General features: G+C 39.7%; 1 protein-coding gene and 1 long non-coding RNA gene across 13 annotated transcripts in view; one reads left to right on the forward strand and one right to left on the reverse strand.

Annotated features, from left to right (window-relative positions):
• Window positions 1–212: 212 nt before the first annotated feature.
• LOC118650312 lies at window positions 213–2,310 on the reverse strand. Its single transcript, XR_004965990.1, has 3 exons — window positions 2,273–2,310; window positions 1,635–1,713; window positions 213–274 (listed from the first exon to the last, which is right to left on the reverse strand). It is a non-coding gene; the product is annotated as an uncharacterized LOC118650312 (long non-coding RNA).
• A 63-nt stretch (window positions 2,311–2,373) lies between these two features.
• Window positions 2,374–23,045, forward strand: part of UTP20 (UTP20 small subunit processome component) — an 88,953-nt gene continuing 68,281 nt past the window's right edge. For 11 of the 12 annotated variants that reach the window (XR_004965897.1, XR_004965898.1, XM_036298257.1 and 8 more), the window contains exons 1-14: window positions 2,374–2,575; window positions 3,728–3,808; window positions 7,270–7,336; window positions 7,446–7,578; window positions 8,029–8,217; window positions 9,284–9,365; window positions 10,340–10,477; window positions 10,918–11,073; window positions 12,368–12,514; window positions 12,601–12,735; window positions 13,859–13,936; window positions 15,669–15,847; window positions 20,750–20,905; window positions 21,039–21,127. Coding sequence is in view for 10 of the 12 variants with exons in the window: in XM_036298257.1 (XP_036154150.1) it covers window positions 2,531–2,575; window positions 3,728–3,808; window positions 7,270–7,336; window positions 7,446–7,578; window positions 8,029–8,217; window positions 9,284–9,365; window positions 10,340–10,477; window positions 10,918–11,073; window positions 12,368–12,514; window positions 12,601–12,735; window positions 13,859–13,936; window positions 15,669–15,847; window positions 20,750–20,905; window positions 21,039–21,127 (1,675 nt within the window). In the remaining 2 variants the exon portion in view is untranslated. Of the gene's footprint in view, window positions 2,576–3,726; window positions 3,809–7,269; window positions 7,337–7,445; window positions 7,579–8,028; window positions 8,218–9,283; window positions 9,366–10,339; window positions 10,478–10,917; window positions 11,074–12,367; window positions 12,515–12,600; window positions 12,736–13,858; window positions 13,937–15,668; window positions 15,848–20,749; window positions 20,906–21,038; window positions 21,128–23,045 lie in introns of those variants that run through there. The other variant, XM_036298260.1, reaches the window with a different exon arrangement.

The raw sequence follows: 23,045 nt of genomic DNA on the forward strand, positions 1-23,045 counted from the left end.
TTGGAATATTATCTGGTACATAGTCATACCTACAAAGTGTAAGCTATTAGTCATCTGGGAAAATGCATGTGGCAACAATTCCTTTCAATGTGGAAGAAAAAGCCTGACACCGGCAATTAAAGATACATGACCTTGATAAGCCACTTGCTGTCTCTGGGGTTATTTTACTTCTTCAGCTATAATATGACGGAAATTATATCTACTCCGCTTACCTCACAAGGCTGCCACAGAATCAGAGATGATGGATGCTGAAGTCTTTGAAAACCTCCAAGTCCTTTATAAATAAAAGGCCTTGTTAATATGAATTATCTTCATCCAGATGATCTGATTAATGTGCAATCAGGGCAGTGTTTCATCCTACGCTATTTTTCGCAAGGAATCATTAGGAAAGAAAATCTGCCGCTCACATAAAATAATACATTCCCCAGCCAAACCCAGTTCAAAAGCCTTTGGGACTGTGCTGGGATTTGAAATATCCTCCACCATCTTTTGTACCTAGCGTGAAGTAAAGTTGATTGTAATAGAAAAGTTATTAAACTGGGGGTGATGACACCTGGATTATAGCTCCCAGTTCTGCTGTTCATTTACTGTCATCTCACATGAGTCATTTCATTTCTCCGAGCTTCCCTAGTCTATAAAATGATGAGTGCTTATAACACTGTGACTGCACAGCTTTTGTGACAAAGGTATTCCTGGGCGTTGGGGTTCTGGTGACTTCTTGGTGGACTATCACCTTCCTGGCCACTGCTAATTGTTGGAGCACTCCAGGGTTAAACGTGGGTCTTCTCTTCTTCATCCTCCTTTTTCTCCCGTTCTCCCTAAATGATCTCCTCCAGTTCCATGGCTTTAAGTACGTCACACTTTCAGTAAAAGTGCATGTAAGATATTTAATACACACCTTCAGCCCTGACCTCCACAGTGAGCTGAAAGCAGAGATGTTTCCAATTGTCTACTTAACATCGCTCCTTAGCTATCTAAGATGTAAGCACCTCAGATTAAATATTTCCAAACAGAATTATTATTATTAGTACTCCTATTGTCTGTGTTGTTCAGCTCATAGAACAATGCATGGCCATAGTAGACTCTCAAAAAATATTCCAATGAATCAGTGAAAAAATATATATACAGTATTCACACACAACTGTTTGTACAATTATGTTTAACAACATGATATTAGAGTGACGGGGGAAACACCAAAATGTTAATGGCTGTGCATGAAATTATAAGTTTTTTTTTTAATTTAAAATTTCTATTTTTCACTTCTTGGTAGAGTATCATCTTCCTGGCCACTGCTGATTGTTCATCATAGGAAATTACATCTACCCTGCTTACCTCACAAGGCTGCCACAGGATCAGAGACGATGGATCCTAAAGTCTTTAAAAACCTCCAAGTCAAGAATATCAAACTTTAGGGCATGATTAACCAGGGAACTTATATGCAGATATGCAGAGCCCCTGGACACAGACACTAGTGTGATGAAGGCCTCGGCGAAGAGGTACAGGGATGAAGGGGTCCGTGGGAGAAAAAAAGAGGGACATCTATAATACTCTCAACAATAAAGATAAATTTAACAACAACAAAAAAAGGAGTATCAGACCTTGGAGCTGAGCGACCTCTGCAAGACTGCACTTACCTTCCTTTCTTCATATGCCAAAGGGCTTAAAAATAGGTGCCTCATTTATATTCATGCATCGTTCACAGTGCTTGAGGAACTGAGCGAAGAAATAAAATGGAGTCACTACAGTGAAGCTGCTCCATTGCGAAAACCAAGTGGTTGGAGAAAGGGGGAAAGGCTGTGTCAATGCCTGCATATACCAGAGACCTCGGATAACCCTCTGATTACCCCCTGAGGGATTCAGGAAAGAATGGACACTGATCCAGACCAGGGGTCATCACAGGTGTATCATCTTGCATCAATCCAGAGGCTAAGGATGCAGGGCTGATCCTTCTCAAGAATACAATTTAAACTATAAGAACTCCCAGCTTTTCTTTCCTTTTTCAGAATACTCTGGGTTTTGCCTAGCTGTATTTTCTGTTTGCAAGCCCTGGGAACCTTGACTACATTTTTACCACATATTTCTAGACAAAGGTTCCTGATTCGCGCTTTCCTGTGACATTATGAGCGTGAAGAACTTCGCAGGGTGCAGGATACGTACTAAGCGGTGGTGAGTCTGAGCTGATAATGTTATACACGGTTTCTTTTGTAATAAAAATACACATTTTCCTTATATACCTTTACTAAAAGGAGTAAAAAGAACTCCACCGACCTACCCACCAGCCGGCGCCTCCCGCTCCCCGGCTCCCCCGAGGCTGCGCCTGCTCCGTCCCCTCCTTCCGCCCACGTGACCCTCCAAGGCTCCTCCCCTTTCCAACATGGCGGCGCCCAGGCGCGCCGGTCGCACGTGAGAAAGAGTTTGGACACCTGGGGAGCCGAGAGCGCAAGTGTGTCAACGAGTTTCCCCTCGTTCCCTTCTGTTGCATCCGCCGACCTTTCCCCGGGCCCTCGTGGGCCGCCGCCGCCCCGCCGTCATGAAGCCAAAGCCCGTTTCCCACAAGACGGAGAACACACACCGGGTGAGCGAGGGGCCGGGGCCGCTGGAATCCCAGCCGTGGAGTTGGCCCTGAGCGGGATCCGGGGCCGCAGGGTTCTGGGCCTCGCCGGAGTCACTTGCCCGGAGGCTCTAGCGGAAGAGGGGGGCTCTCCGCGTGTAGTAAACATGGGGCGGAGAAAGAAGTCTGGCAGCTAATTTCGCCCGCAGTTTGTGGGGTCCGGGGAGTGCTTGGATCCCCTTCCGCCGGAGTTAAACTCACTCTGACAGGCGAATTCCTTAGGTCCTCAACCTGTGGGTCGAGACCCCTTTGGGGGTCCAACGACCCTTTCACAGGGGTCGCCTAAGACCATCGGAAAACACATATATAATTACATATTGTTTTTGTGATTAATCACTATGCTTTAATTGTGTTCAATTTGTAACAATGAAAATACATCCTGCATATCAGATGTTTACATGACGATTCATAACAGTAGCAAAATTACAGTTATGAAGTAGCAACGAAAATAATGTTATGATTGGGGGTCACCACAACATGAGGAACTGTATTCAAGGGTCGCGGCATTAGGAAGGTTGAGAACCACTGCCTTAGGAGCTGTTCTCCTTTGCTGTTTTATCTTTAAAAGGTCAAAGTAGGGGGCGGACCGGTGGGAGACTCTGAGTGATTTCCAGCCAATGGCCGCCACCCCACTTCCTCTGTCCCCTGAGAGTTCCTTTATTATGGTACAACCTAGGTTTATATTATGCTTAAAAACACGGTTATTGCAACGACCTAGCCGGGTACCTGTGAAAACTAACAGTAGATCTAGCAAGGCCGCATCGCCAGCTTTCACCTAGGTCCACCACAACCTAGCATGGGAATTTTATTTGAAATGACATAACTGACAGACTTATGCAAATATATTCATAGACCTATTACCTTTGTCTAGCATCGCAGTGCATTTGTTTAAGGCTCTGTGTCTTTCCATGTGTTTTTACACTTTTGATTCATCAGTGATAATCTACTTTTAGTTTCAAAACTCCATTATACAGTTTTGTGATTGACGGAAAATACAAGTCTGAGATTGCAAGTGTGAAGGGTACCATTATATGTAATGATAGTTCCTGAGTAGGCTTATCTTGATAAGTGTTAAATGATGATGTATCTTAAATATGCTCCCTCGCTCCCTTGCAGTTTCTAACATTTGCTGAACGATTGGGGAATGTGAATATCGATATTATTCACCGGATTGACAGAACTGCGAGCTACGATGAGGTAAGAGAATGTTATACTAACCAGTCTTCTAATTATTCGTAGTCAATTTTCAGTCTCTCCTCTTAGAAGTAGATTGTTTTTCAAGCCATTCCTTTATGAACATGAAATGCATTAGACCTAATACAATAGCCATGCATGGCAAATTAGATTTAAATTAAATTTAAAATTTAAATGCTCAGTAGTCACATGTGGGTAGTTGCTGCCTTATTGGACAAGTGCAGAAATGAAACATTTCCATCATTGCAGAAAGTTCTATTGGGTGATGCTGTGTTAGACAACTGACTTGATACTCAGGTGGCTTCTGTGATCCCGGCCTCTCCCTGTCCCACATGTATTCCAAGCACTGTTGCAGATTCATATTCTGAAGCTACAATTTTAGAGAAATTATGAGCAAGTCACTTTCCTGGGCTTAGTTTCCCCTTTTATTAAAAGGCACTAGGACTACATAATTACTTTCTACTTCCAGCCATGCTGTAACTCAGTCACACCTCTCAAAAAAATCTTGTTTTTTGTTGGCATCAAGTAATTAATTCTCTGCTAGGCTTTTTAAGATCCAGTATAACATGCTTTCAGCTTAGGAATTCCATCTCAGTTCTTAACTGTTCATCACTTGGCTGTAGTTGGACTCTGCTCACTCTCTCTTTGAATGCCTTGTCTCCAATGTATGAATTCAGTGTGTTAAATGATGTTCTCGAGGTAAGCACATAATGCTTGGGGAACTCACAGTTAAGGGAGCCTAACCTAAATTATTTGGGGTTGTAGGGTGGTGTGTAAAAAATGATACAGTAGCCTGGCTGGTGTGACTCGGTGGTTGAGCATCATCCTATGAACCAGGAGGTCATGGTTTGATTCCTGGTCAGGGCACATGTCTGGGTTGCAAGCTAGACCCCCAGTGTGGGGTGTGCAGGAGGCAGCCAATTAGTTATTCTCGCTCATCATTGATGTTTCTCTCGCTCTCTCCCTTCCTCTCTGAAATCAATAAAAATAAATTTTAAAAAGTTTTAAAAAGATAAAGTAATTAAAGTGATACCTGAATTTAGTCTTGTTGTTTGTATAGATTTTGGCTTGGCAAAGAGGACAGGAAAGGCTGTCTAGGCTGAGGGAGAAGCCTGTATAAAGGAACAGAGCCGGAAAATGCATGTCACATTCAGAAAACTACGAAGCAGTTCATTGTGGTTATCATTGTATGTAGGTTGTGTGCGTGTATGTGTGTGTGTGTGTGTGTGTGTGTGTGTTGATGGTGACTGGAATGGGGGAAGGGAGAACCTGGTGAGAGAGTCAAGAATCATAAAGGGCTTCATATGGCAAGCTAAGTTTAGATTTTATCCTGAAGCTATGGGAATTCTAGGATTGTAAGTTAGGGGAGTGAGTGACATGACGAGGTTGATGAGGTTTAAGCTTTAGATCTCTCTGGCTTTAGTGTGGAGGAAAAAGTAGGACTGGAGTCAGGGTAACCAGTTGTGAGGATTTGGTAGTTACCTAAGTAAGAAATGATTATGGTAGTAGCAGTCAAATGGAGAGAAGGGAAGGATTCCAGAGATATTAAATAAGTAGGATCAATAGGGCTTGTGACCTGCTGGATATCCAGGAAGGAAGGGAATGGAAGTTTTTTGGTTTCAACAACTAGATGGTTGAGGATATTATTCATCAAGATAGATTTGTAGGAAAAAGAGCGTGGGTTGGTTTTGTTTTGGGCTGGTTAAGTTTGATATACCTGTGACCATCCAAATGACGGTGTCCAAAAGACATTTGGATGTATGGATCTGGTGACTTCAGGGGTGAATTACTGACTTAACATTCAGCATATGGTTTTTAGTTTAAGTCACAGGAGAGGTTGAAAGTACTAAAGGGTTGAATGTTAAGTTGGTGGAGAAGAGAGCCTAGAATAGGATCCTGGGCTGGATGGGCTTAATGGCCTCAATCAAGTGTCTGGGACTTGTTGGTCTAGGTTGTCCTCACAGCCTCTTGCTCTCCAATAAGCTAGACTGGGCTTCTTTTCTTAATGGCAGAACCTTTCCAAGAGAGCAAAAGCAGAAACTACGAAGCCCCTTAACCTAGCTCTGGCAGTCACAGGATCATTTCCATTGCACGTTATTGATCAAGCAAGTCATGAGGCCAGGCCAGATTCAGGGGGCGAGGAAATAGACTCTGTCTCTTGGGGTAGGGGCTGCAAGTCACATTGCAAAGGGACAGGGACACAGTCTGTCACCAATGGTTGACATGTGCCAGTCACAGTGCCAGGCTAGGAGTGCCTTCTACCTTAAGGTTTTAAACTATTTAGATGTATTTCCCTTCTGCCTTAAGAGGCACTGAACAGTGTATAATTAGATTCTCTTTTTTCCTCTCTAGTCTCCATAACTATTGATTTTATTTCATTTTTATTTTTTTAAACATTTCAGTCTCTCAGAAGTAGATTTACCTCTTTTTTTTTTGACATGTGGAGGATTTAGCATGCTGTTTGTGTATGTGCTTATGTATTTGTCCTCTCTCTCTCTCTCTCTCTCTCTATATATATATATATACACACACCTACATGTATATGTACATATATATACACATGCATATACACGTATATGGTTATAATTTATTGGTCTTACCTTTCAAAATACAAAGTAATATATACTATGTTAAAAAGCTAAATAAAGTGATGAAGTTAGACTATTGTATTATCTCAGCCCTCCACCCCTATTGCTGAGGAAACTGATATTGGCAGTTTGGTGTATGTGTATTCTTCCATTCTTTTCTCTCATAAAATATGTGCGAATGTTTATAGAGGTCTTTTTTAAAAAGAAAAATTGGATCCTACTGTACACTTGGCTGTGGAACTTTTATCACTTTGGGGGGTATATCATCAACCTCCTTCTTGTTCAATATGGTATAGATCATTTTAATTGCCATATAATATATCTTAGTATGTATAGACCACAAGTTATTCCAACCATTTTCCTATGTTGGATATTTAGGCTGTTTTATGTTCTCTCCCCCACTACAATAAAGCTAAATAAACATCTATATGCTTGTATCTTTGCAAGTTTTATAAGAAATATCTCCAAAGGGGGAATTACTGGGTCAAAGGCTATACCTGGTTTTCATTTTAATAAGAAATGCCAGATTACTTCCCCTTAAGATTAAAGAACTGTGAAGAGTCAGTAGATTTTTATGGGCCTAAAAGTGTAAAAAATAATAGAAAAAAAAGTTTTTTCCTTAGTATGACTGTTTTATAGATTTTAGAGAATTATATGCTACAACTAAATTAAGCATCTCTCCTTACTGTACTATTGTATAGTACACTTGAATGCTTTTCAAGTATGTTAGCTAGTGCCCTTTTTTAAGAAATGAAAGTTTAATGCTTGACTATCGTCATCATTTTCTTAAGATATTACTCTATCACTATTGTTATTTACTTTGATTATGGTTTGTCTTTGAAATAAATAATTAATGGGTTGCTTTCATCTTGACAGGAGGTTGAAACCTACTTTTTTGAAGGTTTACTGAAATGGAGAGAATTGAACCTTACGGAGCACTTTGGTATTTTCTACTTTGTTTCTATTTTAATAACTGTCATTTGCACTTTATATGTTCAAAACAACTAAATCATGGTGTGATAGGAAAACAGAACTTCTTTTTTTTCATCCAGGGAAATTTTACAAAGAAGTTATTGACAAATGTCAATCATTCAATCAGCTGGTCTATCATCAAAACGAGATAGTTCAGTGTTTGAAGACTCACCTGCAAATCAAGAACAGTTTTGCTTATCAACCCCTTTTGGAGTAAGTAGCATGTTGAGAGAAAGCTCATGGATAGTTGTCTGAACTTTATGAATGGTTGTGTTTATAGCTACATATGACTTAGATCTGATGTTTAAAAATAAAAAATTACCTTTTCTGTTAGTCTGAATACTAGTGCATTGCCATAAAGCTGAATCTTAGGCATATATATTTTTGCTTTTGTTTCATACTTTTCAGAGAGCCCCATTTTTCTTTGATACAATAGGAATGGTTGACCATAATTTGTGATGGAATGTACCTTCTTGCTTTAGCCTTATTTTTGCTGAATTCTTGAAATATGAAAAACTTTATACCTCTCTTGAGATTTGATTCGGAAGGTTTAATTAATGTTGTCATCATAGGCGATCAACTATCATTTATGAAATTGACTTGCAGTATTTGTTTTTTGGTCTGTATGTCTCACAAATGTTACTTTTCTTGTTGTTAATCCAGTTTGGTTGTACAGCTGGCACGAGATCTGCAGACAGACTTCTATCCACATTTTCGGGATTTTTTTCTGACTGTCACCTCAATCCTGGAGACTCAGGACACTGAGTTGTTAGAATGGGCTTTCACCTCGCTGTCGTATCTGTACAAGTACCTGTGGAGGCTCATGGTGAAGGACATGCCCAATATATACAGGTGACCCTTTTCTCTCTAACAGAGGGTTTATCTTTTTTCTTTCTTTTCTTTTTTTTTGCTTTTAATTTGTATTTTATTGACAATTCAGTGCCGTTGGGTAAGTTAATAAAGTTATGCAAGCATCACCACAATACAGTTTAAGAACATTTCCATCATCTCCAAAAGATTACTCATGCCTGTTTGCAGTCAGTCCTGCTCCCATCTGCATTAGTTTTGTGAGCAAAAGCAATGTATGCATATTCAGTGTTCAAGATTGCCTCTGTGAAAACAGCTGTGTGCTCGAGGATATTAATACTCCCTACGCCAGTGATGGCGAACCTTTTGAGCTCGGCGTGTCAGCATTTTGAAAAACCCTAACTTAACTCTGGTGCCGTGTCACATATAGAAATTTTTTGATATTTGCAACCATAGTAAAACAAAGACTTATATTTTTGATATTTATTTTATATATTTAAATGCCATTTAACAAAGAAAAATCAACTAAAAAAGTTCGCGCGTCACCTCTGACACGCGTGTCATAGGTTCGCCATTACTGCCCTACGCTATAGAGTTGTGCTAAGTAAAGTAACAGAGGAAGTGCCTACATGAATGTAAGCTGGAGTCCAAACTCTTCTGCTTGGTGTTCATAGCTACCTGTTTACTGGGTAGCTTTATCTGCAACTGCCTGCCCCGACTGGTAGACGCCTCCTTGTTATCTCTTGATCATGATCATTTCTGTGAACTCTGTCTTTAATCTTGCTTTTATCTCTAGTGATATGCACTTTGGTATTCACCTGAATTCTTCTTGTTTAGGGCTTACTACAACTTTCAACTTTTCATGGAGTCCTCTCTATAAGTCCAGTACCACCAATCCTTGCTTCTTAATTTCTCTGACCTTCAGTCTTCTGTTCCAGCATGTGGGTGGGTGTCTTGGTAATCAAAGGAGATTTTAAACTTTTTGTTTGATGCCTGCTACAGATTCCTTTCATATCTAGTTCAGTGTTAGTTGGATATATAGTTGACATTTAGCTTATCTTTATTAAAATTATAATTATTAAACATGTTTTTTCCCCCCTCTCATTTATAGAATGTATAGTACACTCCTGGCTCATAAAAAACTACATATACGAAATTTTGCTGCTGAAAGCTTTACTTTTTTGATGAGAAAGGTTAGTCTGATATTTTATGTTTATTGCTCATTAATTCTCAAGAACCTGATGAACAAAAGCCTGATATCTTTTATAATGTAGTTATTATGGAATAATTATATGTGTATATATGTTTATATTTGTGTGTATATATTTGTCTATCTATGTATACATATACACACACACAGACACATCGCATAAGTATTTTGAGTTTATATCACCATATGTTTAGTCTTCTCACTAATGTGAAATAATTTGGGTCATTCTTTTGTTGTTATTTAGGTTTTTGGTAGTTTTCACTCTCCGTCTGTGTGTGTGTGTGTATGTATGTGTGTTTAAAAGTGCCACCTAATTCAAGCGAGTAAATACATGAACAGTGAAATTAACAGGAATTTTTATAATGATTTCCTGGAAGAAACTGATTGCATAGTGTCAGTTGTATTGGTTTCCATAGAACATTTTAGAGGGTTTTGTAATAAAACAAAAAACATTGATATTAAATGTCTCTTATACTCATAAAATATATTCTATAAAAGACAGAATGTCCCTTATGTAGTTTTTCTTGGTACATCCCTTATACTAATGAATTACTCTTGTGTGATGTTATAAGTGTTAGTAAAATATTATAATAGTTTGAGATGATTACAAGGGTCTTTTCCTAGAATTTTGTCCTAATTACAGTGGGGCCTTGACTTACGAGTTTAATTCGTTCCGTGATGGAGCTCGTAACTCAAATTACTTGTATGTCAAATCTCGTATCTCAACTAGCGGTGGGGTATCGGAAACTGGCTCGTAACCCGAACTTTAGCTCTCAACTCAAAGCAAAAAATCAGCCGAGAGACGGCTCGTATCTCGAAAAACTCGTTAGTCGGGACACTTGTAAGTCAAGGCCCCACTGTATATTTAAATATAAATATGTAGAATAATGAGTAAAATTTCTTCATTTGGATGTTTGTGTTTTAAATACAATTTTCCATTTACATTTTGTGTTTTAGGTTTCTGATAAAAACTCACTTTTCAACTTAATGTTTCTTGATCTTGATGAACATCCGGAAAAGGTAGAAGGAGTTGGACAGTTGCTCTTTGAAATGTGCAAAGGAGTGAGAAATATGTTTCACTCTTGTACAGGAAAGGTAAATAGCTGGGGGAAAACTTTCAGTCTCTGTGAAAGGGGTTGAAAAGAAAACAGAAAATATTTACTGAAATGATGGACAGAAGACTGCGAGAATAAATAACAGTAAATGGGGAGCATTAAGGCTTTGATAGCAGTGTTTACCTAATGTAGGCTCTGGATCAGTAGGTATTTTTACTTACAAGATCATTGCTCTCTTCTTCATCCTGAATCCTAGTAACATCAATTGATTAATGAGCAAAAGTAGGTGGGTGGGGGCAGCTGGATGATGAAATTCCCATCCTAGTTAGAAAATTCCTTTTAAGACAGTTAACCTTCAAATATCCTTGATTCCTAGATTCAATTTTAAGGTGACTAATATAATCAGAGTGGGAAATCACAGTGTAATATTTAAAAACGAAGGTTTACATGTTTATTTTAATGACTCTTGAATTCCCACAGGCAGTGAAGCTAATTTTGCAAAAGCTAGGACCAGTTACTGAAACAGAAACTCAACTGCCATGGATTTTAGTTGGAGAAGCACTAAAAAACATGGCCAAATCCACCGCTTTCTACATCTACAAGGAACATTTTGGTATATTTTTTGAATGTTTGCAAGTGAGTTCTAATTTTTCAGGATTTGTATGTAATAAGGAGTCCAAGAGTTGATTGTTCTTGCTCATTTAGCAGACCACTCCTGGTGACTGTTTTTTATAGTTGCCCTTATACTTTTATACACTTACTAGAGGCCTGGTGCATGAAAATTCATGCGCTGGTGGGGATGGTCCCTCAGCCCAGCCTGTCCCCTCTCACAGTCCAGGAGCCCTCAGGGGCAGCAGATGACCCCGTGATCAGGGGAAGGCACCCCCCATCACACCTCTGCTGCTGCCACTGCCGACAGTGCAAGCCTCGGCTGGCCCTGGTTACCTGAGCCTCAGGTGGCTGGGCAGCCGCCATCCGAGGCTTGCCTGCACCTCGGGCCAGCCCTGGGCAGCTGGGGGGCTGAGGGGACTGGGGAACTCTGGAGGCAGGTGCTTTGCCGTGCACCTGCCAGCCTGGCAGGGCTGAGGGGACTGGGCACCGCCATCTTGTGGCTGTGGGCGCCACCATCTTTGAGGGTGTGGCAGTCAATTAGCATATTCCCTTCTATTGGCTGTGGGCACTGCCATATTTGTGATGGTGTGGGGGTCAATTAGCATATTCCCTCTTTATTAGATAGGATTGGAATTTTCCTTCCTTCAGCCTCCTATACTATTTTGATTTGATTTGATACTTTGAGATGCAGTAGGGTATAGTGATAAGAAAGCAGGCTTTGCATCCAGACTGCCTGTATTTGAATCTTGGCCTTGTCGCTTATTGTTAGTACTAGAGGCCCAATGCATGAATTTGTGCACAGGTGGGGTCTGGCTGGCCTGCCCCGATCAGGCCAATCAGCCCGGCCTGGGTGGGGGAGGGGACAGCCTGGGGAGGAGTGTAGGGGACGTGGGAGGTTGGCCATCTGGTCCTGCCCCCTGGTCAAACTCACAGTCGAACTCCTGGTTGAGGGGACAATTTGCATATTAGCCTTTTATTATATAGGGTAACCTGGGAAAGTTATTAAAGTCTCTGTTCCCCCATCTTTTCATCTGGTAAGTAGGGTAATAATTTTTTCTTCTTCATGCTTGCCATGTGGATTGTGAGGAGATACTTATAAGGAGCTTAACAACCATGCACTCAGAAATGTTAGCTGTTATTTTCTTTAGTGACTCCCAGTAAGTGTGTCCTTTTTTTCTCTCTCAGAGCAAAAGTAAGTGAAATCTTTGAATGCTTCACACAATATTTTTATTATTTGGTTAACAGATCAGTTGGATATTTTATAGTTATTTTCTTTGTTAAATATTCTCTCTTTTAAATTAAATTTTTTTGTTTGCAGGAGTCACTCCTGGATCTACATACAAAAGTAACCCAAACTAACTGTGGTGAAAGCTCTGAACAGATTAAAAGGTTGTTAGAAACATATCTGATACTTGTAAAACATGGGAATGGATCAAAGATAACCAAGCCAATTGATGTTTGTAAAGTGAGTTCTCAACTTAATTTGCTTAGAGTTTGTTTATCATTAAAAGCTGATTGCTAAGTACACATTGTTTTTTCTTTTACTTATAGGTATTGTCTCAAACATTACAAATAGCCCATCTCTCCACATCTTGCCGGGAGACCCTCTTGGATGTCATTTCTGCTCTGATCCTAGGCGAAAATGTTGCCTTGCCAGAGACCCTCATCAAAGAAACTATAGAAAAAGTAATTTACTTCAGCTTAATTGAGTGATTAATATGTTTATCATTGCACAAGCCTCCTGGGGAGTATAATTGAATCATGGCAAAGGCTCTGCCTTCTGGGAATTTATAATCTTAATAATCTTTGAATTGCATGCTATAATAAGGAAGACACAGTGTGATAAAAGCTAAATCTGTTCAGCAAATGTTCACCAAATGTATATAGCCTACATTGCGCTGGGTATGGACTAGATTTCACAGTGGACACTATGGTGCCTATGATTTTCGATAGGGAACGGTGCTCTGAGAGTCAGTCATTACAGTTTGTAAACTAATCTATTGATGTCATATAGAAACATAATGGTTAGTTTTGTCTGGGGTTGAGGGACGGAGATGGCTTTTCAAAGGACTTGTATTTGGGATAGTCCTTGAAGGTTAATAACAGTCTGCCAGTCAGAGGAGGGGTTGAAAACTCTAGGAGAGGAAACAGCACAGGTGTGTTAAAAAAAAATTATGCTGTTGAGGCACATGGACACATGAGGAAGTGTGATGTGCATCATGTCAGCAAGGCTCTGCTTGGCTTTGAAAAGTTAGGTTGGATGTTATCCTGCAAGTGTTGGAGGTCACCTGGAAAAACTAAGCAGGGAAATGATTTGATGAAATTTGCATTTGAGTGGGGATTGAAAATAGAGCAGTTAGGTTCTTCCTAGCTTCATGTAGTGCATAGAAAGTATAGTGGAAAGTTTAAATCGTGCTGCTGGCTCCTATGTAATTCTCCATAGCTGGAGAGAAGCGAGCAGCTCTGGCAGAGCCCTGTGTCATCACTAGAAACACAAAGTCCTTCACGTCTGTGTAAGTTCCCGTGGAGAAGGCTTAGCAGGGGACAGATTGCTCCAGCTGCTTTCCCGCAGGGGCCTCAGTGCCTGCGTCTCCCACTGGGTGTGTCCCTCTTGCAACCGCAGACTCAGCAGTCAAGTTCTTCTCACCTCGAGTGACGGTATTAACTTGTATTGAGCATCCCACTACTTTCTGCTTGCAAGTGGAGGACCTTGAAGGTTTTGGAAGTTTTTGTTTCTTTGCTTTTTCCAGGAATGGGGAAAGTACTCCCTGTGTACTTACATTAAAATTTTTTTATTTGTGGTTCACAGACTTTTGAGAGCCAATTTGAAAGACGTTTAATTTTGGACTTTTCTGAAGTCATGTTTGCTATGAAGCAATTTGAGCAGGTGAGGAAGATACTATGTTACCATTTGTTGTGTTTTTAATCTGTTATAGTAAAATAAATGTAAAATCCTGTGATTTTTATTTCCTTTTTTTTTAAAAGGAACAGAGTATGTCTTGGATGTTTGTATTCATATATATGTATATAAATTTTTTAAGCAATTATATTCTAATTTCAGGTCACAGTGAAGTTTTATTCCATATGCTAAGGCATTTAAATTGGTTTTATTTTTTTAATTACAGTTGACATTCAATATTATATTAGTTTCAGGAACCAACTTGTTTTTAAATAATCCTTTTGGGAGTTATAAAACCATATGGTAAAATTGGGGGGGAAACCGTTTCAGAGACTTTAATGTGAATTTGAAGCATAGAAAATAGTTTCTCAAACACTTTGCATTGTAGGGTTGTTGTGAATTTGATTTCATTGCTACACAATAGATCCTGATGGAATGAAGTCGAAATCTTTCTTATCAAATCCTAAGTTTATTTTATCCCTTTCCTCTCACTCCCATCAAACATTTGCCACTCTTTGAATACTTCATGGGAACCTATCTCTGTATCTGTTCTTTCATTTTCCCTTTAGTCTTTAATAATAGATATTATCCTTTGTCTCAAAGAGAAAAAGTCTGTGTACACATACCAGCTCTGTTCCTTCCTGCCCAGTGAGGGGCCTTTATCTGCCTTTTTAAATTTAAATTTTGTTTTAGTAACTTCATCTTTTCCTTCTTCCCTGTTCCCTTTTGCCTTTTTTAAAAAAATATTATCTTTATCAGAGTACTCTATGATGTTTAAAATTTAAAGTCAAACAGGGCTAAAGGCAGTCATTGGTTTTCCACTCCCATCTTACTCAGGAGGAGCAAACCATCTAATGACTTTAGGTGTTTTTTTTCTGATGTTTACTTTATATTTTTAAATCATCTGAATTTGCTACTTTGCCTCTATGCATTAGTTTTAGCCCTCATCTATAGACTTCCTCCTATGGTAGATGAATTATGGTTCTTTTACTCCTCTCATCTTAATATATCACAAATTTTGGCTGAGTTCATATTCACCATATATTTGACTCTTATTTAAAAAGGAGTATTTTATAATTATATTCCTTTCTTGTATACCTTGACATTTTTCCTGAAATTGCTTCATTCTTTAAAAACTGGAAATTGTTTTCTTTGAATAGCGGTCAGTGAGTCTGTTTTCCAACAGCATTGTAGAATGCCTTTCACATGACACATGGTCAGATAATCTAGCAGCTCAACCTTTTCTGGAGACATTCCTCCTGGAGCAATTCTAGTCCGACTGTGTTGCTTTCTCAGCCTACTGCACAGATGTCAGACAAGAACCATCCTTTTCTTTTCTCTTGTTTCCTAGATCACACATTTTTCTTGTGTTATAGTTTACTTTCTTATTTTGATGAACATTCTTCAGAGGTTCCTTCAGAGGTTAACGGAAGTAAAATTTTGAGATTTAGTACATCAGAAGATGTCTTTATTCTCTCCTCACACTACACTGCTAGTAGGCTAGGTACAGAATTCAAGATTGTCATTTTCCCTCGGCTTTTCAGGCATCACTCCATTGTCTTCTGGTTCTTATTGTTCCTGTGGAGAGTTCTGATGCCATCATGAGTCCTGATTCTTGGTTATGATATTTTTTTTCTCTGTAGAAGTGTTAGACTCTTCTTTTCCTTAGGTGTTCTGAAATTTGTATGTTAATAGTGTGATTTTTCTTTCTTATTTTTAGCTTTTTCTACCCAGCTTTCTCTTATATATTGAGAATTGCTTCTTGATTGATGACACTGCAGTCAAAGATGAAGCTCTGGCTATTTTGGCCAAGCTTATTCTGAACAAAGCTCCACCACCCACTGCTGGCTCGATGGCAATTGAGAGGTACCCTCTGGTTTTCTCACCACAGACAGTGGAGTAAGTTCTACGTCTTTATTCCCTGTATTGCTGGTAAAAATAATGCATTAACAGTACCATTAAAAAATGAAGATCTATATGTATTAACTGGAAAGATGTCCATGATATGTTGTGATGAGGAAAAGCAAGAATATATGTGAAATACTCATTTTGCAAAGCTAAAACAAAAAGTGTATGTAAGCATAGGAAAACACATGGAAGATACACAATGTCAGGAGGATAGTAAGTGAAAGGAAGATGTGACTGTAAAATTTTTTAACCTGTTTTAAAATACATTCACATACAGTTGCAAGAAATATTTCAGAGAGGTTCCATATACTCTTCACCCAGTTTTTCCCAATGGTAACATCTTACATAAGTTTACTGTAATATCACAACTAGAAGATTGACATTGGTACAATGCACAATTCCATTTTTGTAATGTTTGAGACCTAAAGCTAGGCAAAGTTCTTAGACTTGACATCAAAGACTTGACCTTGCACCCACCTTACTCAGAGTTACCAGTTTTACATGCACTTAGCTCTACATGCGTATGTAAATGGATATAAGTTCTGTGCAGTTTTATCACATGTGTAGTCGTAACCACCACCAGGGTCAAGATACAGAGCTGTTCCATCACTACACTGATCTTTGTGCTACCTTCTAATAGCCACACTCACCCTTCTCCCACTCCATCTCTACCTGCTGGGAACCACTAATCTAGCCTCCATTTTTGTCATTTTGTCATTTTAAAAATACTATATTTTGAGATTGGCTATTTTCACTCAACACATTTCCCTTGAAACCCATCCAAGTTGTATCAGTAATTCATTCCTTTTTATTTCAAATGTCATTTCACATTCTTATTGCTGAGTAGTATTGTTTAATCATTCACTTGTTGAAAGATATTTAGGTCATGTCTAGCTTTTGGCTATTATGAATAAAGCTGTTGTGAACATTCCTGTACATACTTTTTGTTTCTCTGAGATAAATGCCCAAAAGTGAATTTGGGTTATGTGGTATGTGCATATTTGGTTTTATAAGAATCTGCCACATGGTTGTCCAGAAAGGCTGTGCCACTACCTGTTCCCCACGCAGTGAGTGACCCAGCCTCTGCATCGTCATTAGCACTGCATGGTGTCACTGTTCTTTATTTTTACCAGCGTTAATAGGATATAGTGATGTCTCATTGTAGTTTTAATTTGCAGTTTCCTAATGGCTGATGATGTTGAACATCTTTTCATGTGAATATTTGTCATCCACATGGTCTCCATAGTGAAATATCTTTTCCTTTTCTTGACCCATTTCTAACTCTATTGTTTCTTTACCGCTAGTTTTGAGAGTGCTGCATATTTTTTAGATACAAGTCCTTTCATCAGTTATGTGGTTTGCAAATATTTTCTCCCAGTCTATAGCTTGCCTTTCTTTGCTTAAAGATTTTTCAAAGAGCAAAGTTCTAAATTTTGATGAGTTCCAGTTTATCAACTTTTCCTTTTATGGAAAATTTTTTTGATGTCAGCTCTAAGAACTCCTTGCCTAGCTGTAGTTTCCAAATATTTTCTCCTATTTTTCTAAAAAGTTTTATAGTTTTATGTTTTACATTTAAGTCCATGATCCATTTTGAGTTAATTTTTATATAAGGTAGGAGGTTTTGGTCAAATTTATTTTTTTGCCTATGGCTGTCCAATTGCTCTGACAACATTTGTTGAAAAAGCTTTTCTTCCTCATAGTACTGCTTTTGCACTTTTGTCAAAAATCAGTTGGGTGTAAATGTGTGGGTCTATTTCTGCGTTCTCTGTTCTGTCCCATTGTCCTATGTGTCTATTCTAGGCTAATACCACACTGTCTTGTTACTATAGCTCTAAAATAAGACTTAATATCATGAAAAAATATTCTTCTTTATTCTTTTTCAAAGTTGTTTCAGCTATTCCTGTTCCTTTGCTTTTCTATAGAACTTTTAGAAGAAATTTGTCGATGTTTACAAAAAGAAAAGAAAAGAAAAACCCTTCTGGGATTTTGTTTGGAATTGCATTAAATCTATAGATCAGTTTGGGGAGAACTGACATCATAGGGACACACAAACTGTTAACTTTGTTTACATTACGTACGAGGCTGGCAAGAGGAAGAAAGAGGTGACTTAGCACTTAGATCATATACCTTTGCATTGTTAAAGGCCGTGGATTACTTTCTTAATTTTATTAACAGCAATGCATACTCTTTGGAACTTGAAAACAGTTCATGTAAGTAAGTGAAAGGATTCTGCTTATCACTTTTCAAATAGTTTGAGTGGGTGTGCTTCTAGAAATTATGCATAGGAATACATAGGAATAAAACATTTTCTTTTGGATTAGTTAGACCTGTTGCTGCGTTCCTTGAGTTTGTGCTGAGTAATCAGCTTTGAAGCATTGCAGCATCCCTTGAGATGGTGTCATTGTCCCCACGGTCACACAGCAGAATTAGGTTTTGAATCTGATGAGCGTGAGATTCTGAAGGAACCCATCTTCATGCGTTGCTCATATACTGACCTTAAAAGGAGCTTCTCTTTCAAAGCATACCAATGGGGTCCTGTTGGTTTTTTACTTTACCCAGCTCTGATTCCTAAGGAATGGGTACTGAATGACCTCTGTAGGATTATTCTGTTGGAACTTTTCTCGTGATTTCGCAACACCAAGCCAATCCCCAATAGGCAGATTCCTTACAGATGGCCAGAACTGTGGGTTTGGGCAGGGGGAGTCAGCTGCGTTGTTGGCTTCCCTGAGGTGAAACCAAGGGCGCCCTGAGGCCACTGGTCAGATCTGCTCACACTCCAGCTCAGCCTTCTCAAATCCTTCTTAGAATGTGGCATGACAAGAATAAAAACATGAATGGAGGCATGGTAACTAACGTGAGGCAAGCGCACAGCTTCTGTGTTCATTTCTCCAAGGAAACCTCCTTTGCCGCCTCCCCAGAAATAAGCTAGATGCGAATGTTCGGCCACCCATCCACCCACTCACAGACTTGTGAGAATAAAAAGAGATGATGGATGTGAAAAAACTCTTTGGAAGATGAATTTATTCTGGCATTTGACAGATATTTATTGTATCAGGCACTGTTCTGGGGCATAAGAATGAAAGAGAAAAAGGTTTCTTCTTTTGAGAAGATGACATTCTTGGGGTGGGGTAGTATGTGAGGCAGGGACACAAACAAAATAAGTTTAGATGGTGAGAAAAAGAAAATAGGATGTTGGGAGGGAGAGTGAGTGAGAAGCTGGACTTTCTCTAGGGAGGGGACTTTTGTGTCCGTTGTAACGATGGGAGGAGCCAGCCTGGCCAAGGAAGGCTTTCCAGGCAGAGGGAAGAGTGGCTGGGACAGGAATGGGCCCCGTGTGTGTGAGGAACAAAAAGCAAGCCTGTGTGTATAGGGAGCACTGAGCTAGAAGAGTGAGGTAGTGAGAAATGGGCGAAGGTCAGATCACTTAGGACTTCACAGCGTGAGGTAAGGGGTGTGGCTTGTATTGGAGGAGCTCATTGGCAGGTGTGACGAAACAAGGGAGTGACATGGCAACTAAAGATGCACTTTTTTAAAGCTACTTGTAAGGTTTTTGCAGTTTGTTCAGTCATGGTTAGTACTTGACAGACTCTATATCAAGAGGTAGAGATTTTTAGAAATTGCCAATGAAATTATCAGAATTTCCAAATATTCAGTATCCTGATAAGTATGACACGAAAGGGAATGCAACTTTTTGGTTCATTTTAATGATAAGGAATAAAAGCCTGATATTCTACTTCTGTTGGAAAACAAGCTAAGCAAACTGGACATGGTGGATAAATTATAAAAATATCATTTTACATGTTTTTATGCTTTTTCTTTTGATTCGATTTTTGTCTTAAAGAGGACTAAGGTATAGTTCATTGGCAAAAATAAAAAGAGGCTAACAAGAATGCCAGAGTAGTAGATACTTAAAACTGAACGTCATATCAGAAAACATCATTGAGTGACCATTTATCAGATTAAAGCAGCCGAGAAAATTACTTCTAAATCATAATCATTTCAGTGACATTTGTCAGATTCGGTACGAGAACTTTGCAGTGTCGTTCTACATGTTCTACATTTGTGAAGTATAGTATAGTGCCCCCCCCCCCCCCCCCCCCCCCCCCCGGTTATCTGCAAAGGATACATTGTTCCAAAGTCCCCAATGGACGCCTGAAATCTGGGATAGTACCAAACCCTATATATACTATGTTTTTTCTTTACATACATGCAACACTCATTTTTCTCACTCACAGGAAGTCTTTGACATATCAGAGTTGCTAGCATCACTATCCTTGTGTTTTGGGGCCCTTATTAAATAAAATAAGGGTCACCAAACACAAGCATGGTGATACCTGATAGAGACTAACGGGCAGGTAGCAGGGTGGAGAAGCTGGACAAAGGGATGAGTCACACCCTGGGTGGGGCGGGATAGTGCGAGACTCCATCACACTCCTGGGAACAGAGCCCTATTTAAAATGTATGAATTGTTTATTTATGGAATTTTCTAGCGAAACTGCAAGTAAGTTGGGGTAGAGAGGGCAACTGTAGTAAACATACCAAAAAGGAAAGAGGATGGTGGAAGTCAGTTTATTCCAATAAACTTACCTCTCCAGTTCTTAAAAATATGTGCATCAGCACAAAATTCAGAAATAGTACTTAAAACTGGAAAAGACTTCCTTTAAGTTATGAAGCAAATTAAAATGGAAAATAGAAGAAAATAGAACCAGTTTGGTTGAAAAGCCTTTCGCTAAAATCAGTAAGCGATACACATTTGTTTGTTGTGTATATTCACCCATCACCACCAGTTCTCTCCTCTTCCCAAATGCTCCACACATGGAAAGGAGCCCAATTCTATTTCCAGCTTCTTAAGGCAAGAGCGATTTCATTCCTGTTTATCTCTTATTCTTTCAGATCCTATGTAAGGCTGAGGAAGACCAGATCCAAGGGAGGAAAGGAACAGATCCCAGTATTGGACCATCTTCTATCTATAATTCAGTTACCTCCAAATAACGATACTACTTTCCTCTCATGTTCTTGGGCAGCCCTTGTCGTGTTACCTCATATTAGGTGAGAAAATACACCGTGTTTTATTTTGAAAGAGATACTTAGCATGCTGATTAAAACCTTTATTAGCCATTCCCAGCTGTTTCATGAAAAGCCAGTGTGAACTTTTCCCTTTTTCTTCCCATTTCTTGGATAGACCCCTTGAGAAAGAGAAGGTGATACCACTAGTCACATGCTGCATAGAGTCACTCTTCATGACGGTTAACAGAGGGAACTTTGGGAAAGGTCAGTAGCAATTCCTGTCTTTCTTTTCTGACGTACCCTGAGTCATTTATAAAGTCACAGAATGCCAGAGAATAGTGCTACATTGTGTTCTGGCATAACCTCTCATGTGGTAAATACGGAAAAAGGAGGGCAAGCAGGAGGTGTTGCACTTGTACTTCTTAACCTGGTGACCAGATCAGGGCAGTTTAAACATAAGCTGAATCTAAAGGTCAAGGTAATACGATCCCCCCACTCCCCACCCACCTGAGCCCAGCCTGCGTCTTGTTCCTTGTCTTCCAGGCCCAAGCTGCCCCTGGTATACACCTTCTGCTCCAGGTATTTGCTGATCCTAGGAATGCACTTCCTTTTCCAACTCTCTGGCTGCCCTTGGACATGCCCTCCTTCCTGGAGTTCTCTCTAGGTCTTTGCCATTTAGTGAATTCTCACTTGTCTTTCAAAACTCAGCTCAAGCACAACACCTCTAGTGCCGGGAGCCGGTCCATCCTTGCTGTTTCAAGGGACCTGGCATATATGGCATACTGTTCTTAATATGTTTGCTCACCTTCTTGGCACTGTGTTTTAACCAAGGTCTCCTCTCTGAGAAAGGTTGTTTCCCCAGGTAGGGATTTTCCCCTGAAGTTAGGGAGGGAATAAAACCCCTCAACTAAGTGCCAGGCGGGTAATTAATCACTTTAACTATGAACAATCATGCTTAAGCTACATAATCTTTACTCCCTGGAATGGAGATAAGAAACGCCCTAACCTTTGTAATAGAGATTGATAGGATTGAATCAACTGGTATAAATACAGTTGTAATAAGACAGCAAGAGACAGAACTTAGAACACAGAACTTAGAAGACAGAACTTAGAAGACAGAACTTAGAAGACAGAACTTAGAACACAGAACTAAGAAGACAGAACCTACACTCAGAACCTCGACACAGAACCTACACAGAATCTAGAGACAGAACCTAGCGAGAGAACATGGCAAAAGATCCTGGACTGAACCTGACTACAGAAATTGGCAAGAGAACCTGACTAGAACCTGGTGACTGAACCTGGCTGGAGAACCTGGCTGGAGAACCTGGACAGAACCTGGCTGGAGAACCTAGCGAGGGAACATGGCTACAGAACCTGGCTGGAGAACCTGGAGAACCTAGCAAGAGAACATGGACACAGAACCTGGCTAGAGATCCGAAGCAGAACCTCTCTGGAGATCCAGACCAGAACTTGGCTGGAGATCCTGGCTGGAAATCCTGGCTAGGCTGCTGATCAACTGAACACTGTCTCCATGTCCTTCCTTCTTCGCCGACTCCGTCTACGCCTTTGGGAACCCCTGGACCTGCTGGGGTTGGACCCCGGCACTCTAGAAAGGCCCTCATGGCTCTTCCAGGTGGAATGTGGCCACCCTGCCCCAAACACCATTCCCTGTGGTGAACTTGTATGTCTCCCCTCACTAGCCTGAGAACAGCATAGGGATTTTGTTTTATTCTAGCACAGTATTTTTTTTCTAACAGTAGTCATTCATTCATTCATTCAACTATTGATGTGCTGTATTCTGTGTTAGAAACTAAGCAGACATATTGGAGAATAAGGTAGCTCCCCACACTTCCAGTGCTCGGTCACACATGACAACTGGCTACCATATTTGACTGTGGCTGCTGCTTGTCCCAAGTAAGAACATTCATACCATTGCAGGAAGTTCTGTTGGGCAGCACTGTTCTCAAGTTTAGAGTAGGGCTTGGTAAAATGTTTATGTGAGGACTAGTTAGTAAATACGTTAGGTTTTGTGGACTGCATTCAGATTTGTGGTATATTCTATTTGTTTGGTTTTTGTTAAAAAAACAAAACCAAAAATACAACAACTTTAAAAATGTAAATAATTATTCTTATCTTGCCAGCCATATAAAAACACACTACCTACAAGATTTGACTTGCT

The sequence above is a fragment of the Myotis myotis genome, unplaced genomic scaffold, assembly GCF_014108235.1.
Source record: "Myotis myotis isolate mMyoMyo1 unplaced genomic scaffold, mMyoMyo1.p scaffold_m19_p_3, whole genome shotgun sequence".
NCBI lineage: Eukaryota > Metazoa > Chordata > Mammalia > Chiroptera > Vespertilionidae > Myotis > Myotis myotis.